This window comes from Protopterus annectens, chromosome 6.part1, assembly GCF_019279795.1.
Source record: "Protopterus annectens isolate FY-2018-M chromosome 6.part1, PAN1.0, whole genome shotgun sequence".
NCBI lineage: Eukaryota > Metazoa > Chordata > Ceratodontiformes > Protopteridae > Protopterus > Protopterus annectens.
The window spans coordinates 520,830,983-520,846,938 of record NC_056738.1 but is presented as its reverse complement, the minus strand read 5'-3'; the positions used below and the strand labels follow the sequence as shown (position 1 = coordinate 520,846,938).

At 38.6% G+C, this 15,956-nt stretch overlaps 1 protein-coding gene across 1 annotated transcript in view; it reads right to left on the bottom strand.

Annotated features, from left to right (window-relative positions):
* Nucleotides 1-15,956, bottom strand: part of NBEAL1 (neurobeachin like 1) — a 2,263,075-nt gene that overhangs the window by 2,328 nt on the left and 2,244,791 nt on the right. The window contains exons 54-55 of the mRNA XM_044075407.1: nt 4,688-4,836; nt 4,103-4,238 (exon numbers count right to left, since the gene is read on the bottom strand). Of these exons, the coding sequence (XP_043931342.1) occupies nt 4,103-4,238; nt 4,688-4,836 (285 nt within the window). The remainder of the gene's footprint in view (nt 1-4,102; nt 4,239-4,687; nt 4,837-15,956) is intronic.

Here is a 15,956-nt window from a genome sequence, read left to right as displayed (position 1 = left end):
AAAGTAAAGAAACGTAGCAGGGATTTCCTAGCTGCTTGCTAGCACAGTGGTGACAAACTTTACCCGGAATGGAAAGCTTTGCAGGCTAGATACTGTGTATCCAAGTTATTTTTTTCTTTTCTTTTGCTGCAGTCCCTTCTCCCTCCTGTTCAATTATGTGATCACAACTTATTTATTTAATTAACATCAGATTTATTTAGTGATACAGTAATATATGCTTTTTACTTACTTATGGTTATATTTCATGTTACATCTATTTAATGCTACGGTATATTGTGCCACACGTTGGCGTTTCCAGCAACTTCTGGAGTGTGCTGCAGTCATATATCCATGCTCTTCTATTCATTATGTCAGACTGTCTCGGACATGTGCATTCACCACAGTCTGGAAGGCAACATGCTGCTTGAAGTTACAGGATTCGACTGGAACATGGGTTACCTTTCTGGACTACAGTCTACGTATCAACTTACATATGTTATTCTGATTTATTTATTTATTTTTAACGATGGAGCCACAACTGCTTGATGCCACAATATCAGGGGCATAAGCTACAAATTCAGCCTTTCACTATGTGTGGGTCTGCACACACAATGTGCAGAAACTTACCATACAGAGAGAAGGTCATGCCTATTGAACCTGGTGGACTTCTTTGAGAAGGTCACCACCTAGACCTGGCTAAGGTGTTTGATACAATACCTTACACTCATATAGTTGTAAACTCATTACAGTAGGCCTAAACGCCTATTTTCAGCTGGTTCACAGACGAAGTCAGGATTTGTGAGATCACCTCCACTAAGAGACCAGTCACCAGAAGGGCTCCATACTGGGACTGGTCCTATCTGGCATCTACTTGGAGGTAAAGGCATTAACCTTTGGCTGCTCAAGTTCACAGATGACTGCAAAACTGGACCCATCATAGACTCCCCCAAGGCACAAACATCCTGCAAAAGGGTCTAACACAGAGAAATGACTGGTGCCAAAGTCATGGATTAAAACTCAATGCCAAGAAATGCATTATAGTGCCTTTTGGAAACTGCCACTCAGGTTATCTGCTCCACTGATAAGACTCCTTGAAGAGTTGACCCAGTAGTCGGGGATCTGGGAACATACGCAGATAGTAATCTGATCTTTGACCAACATGTGGTCAAGGTACTAAGAAAATTATTGTACGTCAGACTTATAAATAAGGGCATGGCATTCAGGTCCATGGATGTTACAGTACCACCTTAATGCGCATTTATCAGGCCCATCATTGAGTACAAGTCCCCCCTCAGCATGTACCTGACCAGACATATGCAACGGTTGCAATGCCCAGGTCTACTTCAAAAGATCGGAGATCCATATAATCGACTTACAAAACATCAAAACCAAATCAGCGAAACTCCAGATAACCGAAAACTTACAATCATGAAACCCGGAACATTCACTTCATTTAAAGGAACAGTTCTCCAATTAAACACAGCCTGCAATAAATATCAGTGTTTTCAAATGGAGACTGCAGTACAGTGAGGATCAGGAAGTTTACCCTTTTCTCACTGTAGTGTAATCTTGGAGTTGGTATATATAATTTTGGGGGGTGGGGGTGCAGCCCCCCTGCATGGGGGTGCTGGAGGGCTTGCCCCCCTGTAAAACCACTGATAATTATTTACTGTAGGCTATGTTTAATCGGAGAACTGTTCCTTTAAGTGAAGACCGGACTTCTGCTCACTTGTAGTTTGATGTTCTGGGTTTTGTGATTGTAAGCTTTCAAGCAACTGCAGTTTTGCTGACGTGCTCTCAATGTTTTATAAGGCAATTATATGGGTCTTCAACCTTTTGAAGTAAACCCGCAATGCCCACAAAGATTCCTTACTGGGAGAATCCAGGGTATAAACACACTGTCCTATATGGATCACCTTAAAGCACTACCTCTACACTATGTCTCTACAGGTTACTGAGGAGGCAATCTATGCCTAGCATACAGGACATAATCGGATCCAGCTCTGATGGAACTTTTGCGCATCCAAAAAATAATCATCAGAACCACTGGATCTAAGGATTTAAATTTTGCTTGTCTCATAAATACCCCATTGATGAGACAGACATGCGTCTCAGAAGATCCCCATGCTCTGGAATAGGCTCCCCAATTCATGTGAAGCACAGTCCATTCTTAACCCTATTTAAGTGTAACCTTGACCATGGGAAACTGGAAATTCACCCCGGTTCTGGCTCCCATGTCTCACATAGAGGCAGACTGTAATGCTTAAGCTAACATAAAGCACCCTCCACATAACCGCTCTTAACTTGCTAATTAACATACTCCTTCTAATAAGTACCCATGAAATATAGGGATATTACTGGGTTGGACTCCATGGCTAAGCTTATAGAAGCCTTGGTGGTCATTAGCCTACTAATATCTAGGAACCTATGAAGATCTAGCCACTCCCTGGTATTGTGTGGAGAGATCCATCAACTGAAGAGAAACCCATTACAGAATAAAACGATTTATTAAAAGTAAAAAGGCCTCTTTTTTTAAAATGACTAGTATGTAGTACTAGATATCACATGGATGAAAGCAGGATTAACCTACTCAGGCTTCACCAGCATGGGGAAACAGCACCAGTCATAGATAAATTCTGCTTCAACCATGGCCAGTTACTGATTATTACTATTATAATCATCTCCCCATTATAATATAGATACACTGTAGTACTGTACCATGTAGCCTATTCATGTGGTACACACTACACAGAATACCATTACAGAAACAGTTTCTTAAATTCATGCCTAATGTTTGTAAACCTTTACCCCCAGACATGAAAAACCCTTCAAAACTTTATTTCTGAAAAACTCCTGTAAACTAGATTGTAAAAGTCATAGCAAGTGCTTTCTTGACACTAGCAAATCTTTTTTTCTTACTCAATACCAGTTCTAGAGTCTTTCCACTTACTTCCACTTATACTAGCCTAATCCTTCTTTATATCTTAGAAGTACATTTTTTCTGTGCTATGTAATTCTGGCTTTGTATTCACTGTAAATATGATTCTTTTCTGCTCTGGCCTTGGTCATAGCTGATAAAGGGTCCCTTGATCAGCTAACAAATGATAAATAATTAAATATGCAGGGGAAACCGCACGCTGATATGCTTCACTAGCACAAAGGCAAGGCACAATGTAATTTAGAAAGTTTTCATGTTTTCAAAGGATCATTATAGGCGCAGCAAAGCTAAAAGCTGCACCTAAAATAATTTGTTTTATAGACAGCTTGTTCTCCCAAACATTACAAGTGATCATATCCTCATCAATACTGGATTTCTATAAAACCAAAAGGTAAAAAAAGTCACACAGACAAATCGTTCAGTAAAAACTTCAAGAAAAACCAGCCAAGCTAGAGAATTCAAAGTCATGGATATTCAGAAGCCATGTAGTTGAAACACTTGGATGTCTTAAGGAGTTATTTACATATATCCCATGGCCCTCCATTACATGAGGTTTAAGGTATTACACAGTGAAAACTCTAGCTTGGCTAGGTTTTTCTTGCAGCATGTGTGTATATATATATATATATATATATATATATATATATATATATATATATATATATATATATATATATAATGTGTGTATGCATGCACGCGCGCGTGCACACACACAACCAACAAAACCAACCCAGTACACAGCTAACAGCACCAAGGCAAATTTTACAACTAACTGTCTCTCTCACAATCTGCTTTGTAAAGTAGTTAACAACACTGGAAGAAAAAAGTTTTTTTTTTTAAGCCTGTGACTGCCAGGAGTAACCCTTTTGTTTTCCCCTGATTCTACTGAGAATTTCCAAGATGATAGTGTTTCAGAAACTGGTACCACAAACATCCATGCTCAGTAGTTCTTCAAAAGACAATTCCAACTAAAGGAAAGGAAGGAATGAATGATGCAAGTCTCAGTGCTGCCAGCATTTTGCCACAACAATCTGCCCCTCAACTCTACTCCATCTATAGCATCTGCACTTCAAGGTTGTCTCGGAGTACAAGGTTCCTTGGAGACCTCAGATTAAAGTGTGACAGAAAGGGAATGTGAGCTCCCTCCATGGCTTGGAAGAAATAGTTCATGATGGTTGACTTTACCTCAGATGGTTTGCCAACACCAATGACGATCAGTTTGCCATCTTGAAGCCCCACCAAGATATGGCTGCTATCCTTCGTGACGGAAACACAATGAACTGGAAGTCGCATTGCCAATGGGGAACAACTCAACTCCAAGCTATAAGAGAACAAGAAAGCACATTACTCTCTCAGAATAACATGAAGAATAAAAACAAAGCTGCCATTACACTATTGAGTAACAAAGAAAGACATTATGACAATCTTAGGTCATATTAACTGACAATAGAAATGAGGCTGAAGAGATGTTCATGAAACAATACTCTAAAAACAAATATCTAAAGTTAACCAGAATTAACAGATGAACATGTACATTGCAAACAGCGTCAATTAACTCCAGCACACAGTCTTCTATATCTTAGAATCTTAATTGCTCATATTAACATATGCCTGAATCTAAGTCACTAGCAATTTTTAAGGCTTATGTTAGGGGAAATTAATTTTCATTATTCAGAATTTAAGGCTGAAGTTCACAAGACACCATGTCGAGACATTTAACTCCTGAATTGTAATAGTTTACAGTGAATTATTTTATGAAATGAAAGCTACCTGTACAGATCCCGAATGGAAAGCAGTCCTTGTTCACTTCCCATCACAATATGCTCACTGCTGACTGACAGGTCTGTCAACTGCTCTTTCAGGCTTTCTGACTTTAAATACTTCCCATTTATAGAGTATAAATGAAGTGCATTCTTGTCCTGCTAAGGAAAAAAAATCAGCTGTTACTTTGAATATGGAAGCAATTTAATCCAAATCCAGCCTTTAAACAGCCATAAAAACAAGGATAACACTCCAAGCAAAATGTCAAGCATCCTTTTTAAAAAAATTCAATGGTTCATAGGTAGGTACTAGGCTATTGGCCCAAGGGCCTAAGTAAGCCTAGCCAACAAAGTTCCCTGGCTTACGCCACCCAAGAAAGTTATTTTCCTGTGCCCCTGTACAGACTTTAAAAAGACTTCTTCAGAACTGTAAGTTTTAACCTTTTTTTGCCTTGTAGGTAAGTCTTCAATGTTACATTTAACTGATTCAACCAGAAAATCATAATATAAAAAATTTCAATCATGTAATATATATATATATATATATATATATATATATATATATATATATATATATATATAAAAAACACACACATATATCAAACACTTATGCACAAAAATTTTGTAGAACACATCTGTAAAATACTAACAATTTAAAACTGTGTATCAAATGAAAATTGTAAACCATCTGTTTAATGGATGAGATTGAGTACACTTTTGCTACTAAGGTGTTTAAGTCTGGGCTGACCAGTATCTAACTAACATGTAAATTCTTTTTTTCCCCAAATCTGTATCTTAATCACATCCACTTCTTCAGGATCTAAATGAAAAAAAAAAGAAACTAAAGATAATTCAAACAGTAGAATTATTATATAAAAATTTTATTTTCTACCTGAACAGCATATAAATGCTTGTACATAAAATACAAAAAGAGAAATCCATGGTATCCCTTGAAGTCCCAGAAAAACCCAGTATGCAACCTATACTGGGTCCAAAACAAACCAAGAAGAAACTTTGTGGTGTGGAGGGTGTGATGTTCACTTCCTAAATTGTTATGCAGTTAGCTTGTGCAATAAAAATCGAACTGTAAAATATAACTGTAAATATATGCTATAATACAATCAAATAGTAAATAGGCAGTCCACAGTTGAGTTAAAATGGAATATCCTTTATTGAAACACACAAACAAGCGATCTTAGCTGAGTATAATGAGGATCAAAAACATTCCTTATTTACATATAATCAGATTGTTTGGAGCAAAGGAGTAGTTACAGAGGGTGGTTCTGTTAAGAGCAATAAAAGCATTAAAATAATTCCTTTAGCCAAGTTCCTTTTCACACCATAGTGTAGAGACTGTGCTATCTAAAACAAACTGAAAAGCTAGAGACAAATTACAATCCAAGACCAGTTTATTAACATTTTGTATGGGCTAACCAACTAATCCTCCAGGGAAGTCACCCAGAGATACTCTCCTCCACAGTTGGCACCCCAGTCTCCTGTTCGCCTTTCCCCCAGATACCCCTAATTCCAACATTCTTACAGAAAGCACTCAGGTTGAAAAGCACAGTAATCCTCATTGCCCCCTTTTTGGCCTTGACAGATTTGGTTCCCTTTCCTTTGGCCTTATCTAATTAAACAACTCTGGATTCTGGACCCAGTTCCAGACCTTCTGTCCCATCCAGATGGACTTGTTCATCCAGACATTCTGAACCTGACAGCATAGCTCCTCCAATTTCATTAGCTGCCAGACATCTAAATATTTCTTCCCCAGTACGGCTCATAAACCTTCCACTTGTAAACTGTACTCTAGCAAATGGAAGAGATTTACTGTTTGGGCCCACGAAAAACATATTAATCCCTTTTCTGGTTCTATAGTGCATATTTTAGGCTTTTTGGCCACTCTTTCATGCTGGAGCTTCCTCTTTTACCATACGATTACAATTAGCTGCAATTTTCAATTTCTGCAATGGTTTGGAAGGACATTGTTTAGGCTCCCATAGACTTTGTAAATCATTCCTAAGATGCACACTTTTGTTCAAAATCACTTTCAAAGAACCAATGCCTCCTTGGGATCTAAACTTAGTGTCACAGGCCATAGTACATTCTAACTTTGAACCCTCTGGGGAATGTGACCTGAAGTTTTTGTCTCGGAATACATTGGTTTTGGTAGCTATAACCTCTGCCAGAAGGATTACAGAAATCCAGGCCTTGTCATGTAAACCTCCTTATCTGAGTTTCTACAAAGAGAGAGTTTCTTAACGAACAAACCATTCCTTTCTACCCAAAGTAGTCTCAGAGTCTAACATCAAACAAGCAATTAATTTACTGGTTTTCTTTCCAAAGTTTTCCAACAAAGGTGAATATTCCTTACATTTACTAGACATTCACAGACAATTACGTTTCTATCTTCACAGAACAAAAGACATTCGAAAAGCAGACCTACAATTTGTTTCCTTCTCCAGTGCAAAGTTGGGTAAACCAGTCAGCAAGGTGACTCTGGCTAAATGGTTGAATGACTGCATTTTCATTTATCTAAGATAAGAACAAAATAACCTTGCCTAGGCTTGCGAAAGCACATTCTATAAGATCTGTAGCCACCTTGGCAGTTTTCCAATCCAGAGCTTTGATGGATGATACATGTGCAGCAGCTACTTGGGCTTCTCCCCATACCTTTATTACTCACTACAAAATGGACTTGGTCTCTAGGGGAACAGCATCCTTTGGTTCGATGGTGCTCAGGAATATCCTTTAGTGAGTCCGCACAAGATCTTAGATAGTTGGGAACTCTGTCAAGGATAAAATGAAGATTGACAACATCATATAAAGAAGTTGTGTACTTACCATAACATTCCATCTGTGTTGTAGATCTTCATTTATCCTTGACTCCCATTACTCCCTCCCCTGGCCTTTAAAGATTTTTTTGTTGGAGCGGATTATATATCCTTGAATTATGATTTTTCAAGCATAGCAGATATGGCTGGCATTTGGGCTTCCTTTCTATCTATACTTTTCTGCAAACTTGATCCTAGGTAATGGTAAGACAGGGATTGTGGGTAGAGATGAAGCTTGAGAGTTTTTGGCTCATGCAAGGTGTAGTAATGGAAGAGTCGGTTCTGATATCGGAACTGGACCCATCTGTCAAGGATAAATGAAGATAGACAACACAGATGGAAAGTTATGGTAAGTACATCAACTTTTTTTTATGTCTTCATTATACTCAACTAGGATCGCTTGTTTGTGTGTTTCAGTAAAGGATATTCCATTTTTAACTCAACTGTGGACTTCCTACTGTTTACTATTTAATTATTTTGTAGCAAGTATTTTACAGTTGCATTTTACAGTTTAATTTTTATACATAGCATAATTCAGGAAGTAAACATCACACCCTCCACCCTGCAAAGTTTCTTCTTGGCTTGTACATAAAATAAATGCAGTATTTTTATCCCAATTGCATATGAATTTTCTTATATTTTCAGGCAGCTTCTGTGTCATTTTTCTGACATGGAAGTTGTCGTCGTCGAGAGCAAGTGGCAATATAAGCACAGAAAATTACAGTTGCAGTCAAAACTTTCTGAGGCCCCTAAAAATCTTAAAATGATGTAATGTTAAACTACAGCCAATAAAGTGAAACAGTGTACAAATATCAAGCAACAGTTACTTTATTACAATGTGTAATTGATATCTGAAACTTCAGATTGCTCCAGTATGTTTTTTTAGACAGGTATTTTGCTGCTTACTAACAAAACTATATAGACAGTGTCTACAGGGGGCCCCAAGACCACAGCTTCAATTACGCTAGAATACCATTGAAGAAAATTAGTGATACATGGACCACTGATGAATCTCTGTTGACTCAGTTCTTGATTTTCAAGTAAATTATGTGCCAGCAATTAGTATGATCCTTTCAAATATTTTACTGATTATACTGGTAAGGCTTGTTAGTCTGCGACAAACATGATTACTTTGATTAGTATCCCTACAAACAGGAAGTACACCAGCTATCTTCCACACCTATTACAAGGCTAATGTAGAGACGTATGTTTGTAAAATCTCTTTTCACAATTCCTGTGTTGGCTTAGTTCAAAGAATACTGCCTGCTACTTTATGAATATAATGTTGCATAAGCTTAGTTTCTTGAAGGACCCACATCCAAAATTCTACTCTCTCATTTCATGAACTCCTCCCACCCCACCAGTTTCATCACCACCACCCCTTTCCACATTGATTTATAACCTTATACTTGTGTTAGATATATGATCCTTAAATGTACAGCTCTAAAGTACTGGTTCAAATCAGGTAATCCTAAACGATCTTGTTACAGGGAAAATCAATTTATCTCACTTAACTTTTGCCTTCCTCCACTCCCATACAAAATCATTCAACTCTATCATCAATCTTTCACAACTTCTCCTACGATACAAAAAATGCCTGATATAAATAAAACTAATGGGACTAAAACATTTTCGCTGCTTGTGTTTTATTATCCATATCCATAATCAAAAGGATCTAGCCTTCTCTAGTTTTGTAATATCTTTTTAGTCTCTTCCCGTATATCTTTAACTACCATAAACAGAATTTTTAATCCATACACCCAAGTCCTTCATCATTTAAGTCTCCATAAATAAGGGCACTTAAATAAGGGCACTGCTGAACTAATTTGTGGGATGGGTACGTAGTTTAACACTATAGTCTCTGTTTTACCTTAATTTATATCCCAAAACAGACTTGAAACAATCTCAAAATGTTCCACAACACTGAAATGTTATTTTCTGGATTTATCAAGTGCAACACAGAAAATAAGGCTAGCTTTTCTTGAGTAACATACCAGTTATATCCTTGAAATTCAGCAGCCCCCTATTTTCTTTCCTAGTGGCTCTAAATATAAAGCAAATAAAGGGATCCCTGCCTGTTTCCACTGTTCAGACACAGCTTACTGGAAAAGAACCTCCCGCCTTAATTCTTGCCTCTGACCTGTCATATATCTTTCCTTGTTAATCCTATTATTCTATCAGTGGAACACATGCTACCATTGCCAAACTCAAAATTCCAGCTGACTCTGTTGAATGTTTTCTTTGAATTAAGACCCACCAGCAGCAGCAGCAATTTCTTATGTTCTGCTTCCCTCTAGATTATCACTGTTCGTCAAATGTTTGCATCCACTCTACAAAACCACATACTGATCCATAGCTATAAATTTTGGCAACACCTTTGCCATTCTCTTACCAAGTACAGACAAACACTTTATAATCATTTTCAAACACCTTTACTGAATTATCACTTGTGATATAGGCACATTTATAGGTTCATAGGTTCATACTAGGCTATCTGCCCGAGGGCATTTATAAGCCTAGCCATAGTTTTGTGGCTTACGCCACCCCTTAGTTTGGAGAAACTATGCCCATTATTTGGCTGTGCCTCTGTCGAGCAGTGACACTGAGGTAACCCCTGGGGTGTATCTGCGATCTCCCATCCATTGGTCAAGATTCCTCTTGAACAAGGCCAGCGAGGTGCTCTGCCTCACATAAACCGGGATTTTGTTCCACAGCATAGGGAGTCTTTGGGTGATGAATCTATCCCTCCAGCACGTCCTATTAATAACCGTGTCGAGGTTTAAGTCACCCGCCCTTGTGGCTCTGAGGGATCTAGATTTTTTGAGATGAAGCATATTCATCAAATCTGGGTTTGACATGGCCTTGTATGTCAGGCATAGGTCACCTCTGAGTAAGCGGTACGCAACTGAATATAACTGGAGTTCTTTCAGTCGTGCAGCATAAGACAGATTTTTGAGACCCTTTATCCTTTTGGTGAGGAACTTTTGTGGCCTCTCCAGCTGCTGCAAGTGTCGGGTCAGATACATTCCGAATGGGGCATTGTACTCTATCATTGGTCTGATGAGTGATGAGTATAGGGAGACTATGACTTCCTTTGATCTAGATGTGAATCCCTTCATGATAAGGTGGGCAATATAGAAGGTCTTCCTAGCTACTTTAGCAATATGAGTGTCGAATGAAAGGCTACTGTCAACCTGGGTTCCCAGGTCCCTAATAACTTCTTCTGTGTTCAGGGGATTGTCACCTATATGGTAGCTAGGGGTAACCTTATTTTTCCCGAAGGGTATGACTATGCATTTCTTGGCATTTAACTTGAGGCCATGGCTCTGGCACCAGTTATCCATTTCTGTGAGACCCTTCTGAAGGATATCTGTGTCGGATGTGTTCTCAACTACGGCGCCCAGTTTGCAGTCATCTGCGAACTTTGTCAGCCATAACCCTCCTGTGTTTGCTTGTACTTCAGAAAAGTAGATGCCAAACAAGAGTGGGCCCAGGACTGAGCCCTGTGGGACACCACTTGTGACAGGCTTAGAGTCTGACATGGCGCCAGCAACTCTGACCCTGTGGGTTCTGTCACTCAGCCAGTTTGCAACCCATCTTGTAATGTATGGGTTTACATTTAAGTTGATGAGTTTTTCAATGATACCCGAGTGGGGTATTGTATCGAAAGCCTTCGCCAGGTCTAGGTAGGCTGTATGGACTGCCTTTCCCTAGTCAATGGCCTTGGTGACTGTTTCAAAAAAGTCAACCAAGTTTAAAAGGCATGATCTGCCTTTGACAAAGCCAAACTGGGTTGGATCCAAAGTCTGCAAATTCCTATGTCTTTATTTATGAGATCCATTATGATCCTTTCCATGGCTTTGCAGATCAGGCTTGTCAAGCTAATGGGACGGTAATTTCCAGGGTCGGTGGAGGCACCGCCTTTGTGGAGTGGGACCACAGTCGCTGTGCGCCACTCCTGGCACGTATCCGGAGGTGAGACTAAGATTAAACAGCTGTCCTAACTGTGGGTTTAATTCCTCGTTGAGTTCATGGAGCACACAGCCGGGGACACCATCAGGTCCCATGGATGCTGTGTTCTTTGCCTTGGAGAGAGCAGTTCTCACCTGAGCGTTGGAGATGTTTGGGGGGCTACAATCATTTGGTATAGATATCTCTTCTTTAGGCGGGGAGGGTGAGGAGAAGTTTGCACTGAACCTGTCAGCCAGTATGTTGGCAATGTCTGTAGGATCAGTAATCTTCACATCATTTTGAACTAATTCTGAGCATATCTGGGAGTTTTCCTCCTAGGTTTCTGACATAGCTAAAGAATGCTTTATGGTTGTCTTTAGAGTCCTTAGCTATTTTTTTCTCAAAATTAGCTTTGGATGATTTTATGAGAGCTCTTAGCTTTTTACTTATAGTGATCAGCGGTGTCTTACCTTTTAAGGATTTTGCTCTATCTTGTAGTAGCTTTCTCCTTTTATTGTAGAGTTTGTTTATGGCTGGGGTCCACCAGACTGGACGCTTGCCTTTGGTACAAAGAGTCTTTGTTTTGCTTGGGATTGCCTGATCCATGCAGCCCTGCAGGTGCTGGTAGAAGGCATTTGTAAGTGATTCAGCGGTTTGAGTAATGTTAACCGCCGGCTCAGGGGCCTTAAAGGAGACCACACTAGTCTTTAGAAGTGTGAAGTCGGCTTTCGAGAAGTTCTTTACTGTGGTCTTTTTCATTTCGGGTGGGGGCGGGATGAGGACCTCCAGCGAAATTAGTTTGTGATCAGATCTCACCAGTGAGGGGTATACTTCTGGCGTTGAACATTGTGCTCCCATGTTCGTGATGATGAGATCAAGTATGTTCTCTCCTCTTGTGGGGATGGTGACTAGTTGTTCCATGGCATTTGAGTTTATGAATACCAGGAACTTTTGGGCTAGAGTGTTTGGGCTTGAGTAGTGTTCCCAGTCTATATTAGGGTAGTTGAAGTCACCTAGTATGATGGTGTTCGGAGATACATTTATCCCCTCCAGTGTTTTCAGGAAGGCCATGTGAGGTTCCTGAGTTTGCGAGGGTGGCCTGTAACATGCTACAATTTATATTTATATAAAAGCAATCAAACTGTATTAACAAGTTAAAATTAACAAATATCATGCTTCACATATATTGCTATATATCGTATATCCTAAGTAACATTATATAAATTATTCAACTCCTACTACTTTTTTAAACAAGAAACATCTTTATTAAACCATCACTTATGACATAAGCAATCATAAATTTATATAAATGAAAACAAACCACACTAACACAATCCTAGTTGCATACATTTTACATCACAAACCATACTGACACACTCCAGTTGCAAACATTACACATCACTTAAAATCTATCCATTTTCAGTCAAACTTTACATAGCTCATTCTAAGTCCTGTCTTTTTTTAAACCTCATTTCGCCCATGCATGTACTGTTTCCACAATTCCCATTTTTTTCGTATGTAGTTTGGCTCCTACCCTTTTCAAAAGATCTCATTTCCAGTTGTTTTATCTCTGTTACTATATTCACTACTTCTAATATATTTGGTTTAGATTTTGATTTCCATTTTCTAGTGATTGTTTTTTTGGCAGCCACCATAATTGGAGACAACAAGGCCTTAACATGTCTAGGCAATTCCAATTCTATATCATAGCTCAGAAAAATCATCTCCCTCATCACACCAATCTGCCCACCCAGCGTCTCAGACAGTTCATCCTGCAGGGAATCTTTAAAGTCAACCGACTCACTGCACTCCCAGAAAAAACATTCCCAATTCATAGTTTCATAGTTTAGTACTAGGCTATCTGCCCTGGGGCATTTGCAAGCCTAGCCCTAGAGATGTGACTTTCGCCACTCCATGTAGTGGTACTAAGGTGTACAGAATAATTACCTCTTTCTTCCCCATTTGATATCTACCCAAAGAAAAGTTCTCTGGAGTCTACTTGGGGTTTAAAAATACCTATGTAAATATTTCCAAGGAAAAATCCTAAATCATCTAGATTTTGTTACATATTGGGGAGACATGCATATATCCTCTCATTGTTTCTTTGTGAGTTGCTTATCCAATTTCTCTTCTCAATCGTTTCTAAGCTCCTCTGATTGATTCTTATAATAATGCAATATTTTATATCCTGTACTAATTATTCCTTTTTTAATAGCAGCATCTGTTCTAGATTCTACTAAAGATTCTACCAGTGCTGGTCTTTCGTTTAAACCCCTTATTTCTTTCCCTTTGCCTATACTCTGATATCAGTCTTTGATAGGGAAGGCAATCTCTGCCTGCAGTCCAAATAAATTCTTGGCATCTTCCCATTCTATCATCTTTCCCTCTCTAGTTATTTGCTCCCAATACCTTGACTCCTTTGCCAGTTTTCTCCAATAAATTCCAGCCCCCTCTTGCCTACTGTCTATATTCCTAATTGCAGTCCCTATTGGCAGAATCTCTGTTCTTCATTCCCATGTTGCCTTAGCTCTTGGAATACTTTGTTACCTTATAGATATAATACTCTGTATGATTATTGTAATTCTCCTTAAGGGCCTGCATCCAAAATCCCAGTCTCTCCTTGTTTCTTGAGCTTCCTCCCACCGGTTTCATCATCATCTCTTTTCACTCTGAATTATAGTTTTCTGCTTGTGCTATGTATAGGAGTGTCAACTATGTAGCTCTGAAATACCCCTTCAAATTGGGTAATCCCAATCCGCCCTCTTCTACTGGAAGAATCACCTTATCCCACTTGACTCTTGCCATCTTCACATCCCAGATAAAGTCCTTCAGCTCTTTATTAATTGCTATCTACAACTTCTCCTCTGGTCGATAAAAATATGCCTGACCCATGTATAAGACTAAAGGGACTAAAAACATTTTGACTGCTTGTATCTTACTATCCATATCCCCATAACAAAGCTTCCAATTTTTCAGTTTTTGTATTATCTTTTGTTTAGTCTCTTCTCACATACCCTTAGCTGCCACAACAGAATCATTTTTAATCCATACTCCTAAATACTTACTTTTATGATGTCCCCATAAATAAGGATATTGCTGAACCAATTCATGTGTGGGTACATAATTTACTGCTATTGCCTTTGTTTTAGCTTTATTAATTTTGCATCCCGAAAAGATTTCAAACCATTTCAGAATGTTCCACAATACTGTAATGTCCCTTTTCTGGTTTTGCCAGGTATAAAATATCATCTTCAAATACAGCAAGCTTTTCTTGATTACCATACCAATTACATCCTTGAATTTCTGAGTTCCCTATTTTCTTTGCCAATGGTTACAATTATAATGCAAATAAATGGGAAAGACAACACACCCTACCTGCTTTCTCTGCAAAAACAGAAATGATCAGAAAGGACCCCACCGACTTCAATTTTTGCCTCCGATCCCTCATATATGCTCGTAATCAACCTTGTAATTTTTTCAGGAAATGCAAATGCTGCCATTGCCTGCTCATAAAGTCCCACCTTACTCTGTCAAATGCTTTCTCTGCATCAAGATCCACCAACAAGAGTGGTATTTTCTTACATTCTGCTTCCCACTGAATCATTGATGTTCTATGAATATTACCAAATGTTTGTCTCCCCTCCACAAAACCACACTGATCCATATCTATCAATTTTGGTATTACTTTTGTCATTCCTTTAGCCATTATAAACATGAACACTTTATAATCATGCTTTAGTATTGAAATGGGCATGTATGAAGAAGGGTCTGATGGATCCTTACCCTCTTTAGGTATTGCAGCTACCACCATTTTCTTTCAGGATGTTGGTACTGCTTCTCTTAAAACACTGTTAAACAAAACCTTCCAGATCTTTCAGTTTTTTTCCTCCTAGCTTCCATAGGAATACCATCTATTCCTGGGGACTTTCATGTAGATTAGTTATACATTACAATTTTATCTCATCTCCTTCTATCCTAACCATTAGTAATTCAGCCTCCTCTACCTCTAACCTTGCATATTTAATTCTTCCATAGACATTTCCATTTGTAGCCTTTCTTGATTTCCACATTTTTCTGCTTTATACAGACTTTCATAGAATTTCCGAAATATTTCTAATACCTCTCCAGGATCTCGTAACCTTCTTTGTTATAGACTAACCAAGCTTGGCAAAAGCCCTTTCTGCTTTCTGTTGCCTGAGTATTGTGCTAAAAGTTTATGTGCTCTAGTGTTATACAGTTGCTTAACAGCACTCTTTCTAAGCTCGTGCATATTACCAAGGTACTCCCTTATTTTCTAGTTAGCATTCTGCACTTGATCCTCTTCTTGTTCTATGATATTCCCTCTATACTGCAATACTTTAACATATGTCAGTCCCTCTAAATACTTCTTACTTCTTAACCATACCTCCCCTTTCTTTTATTTCTGCCATATTTTAAAACTCTGCCTTAATTTTATCCCACCCCTCCTAGCTATATCTTCAGAAGAAATTTCTATCC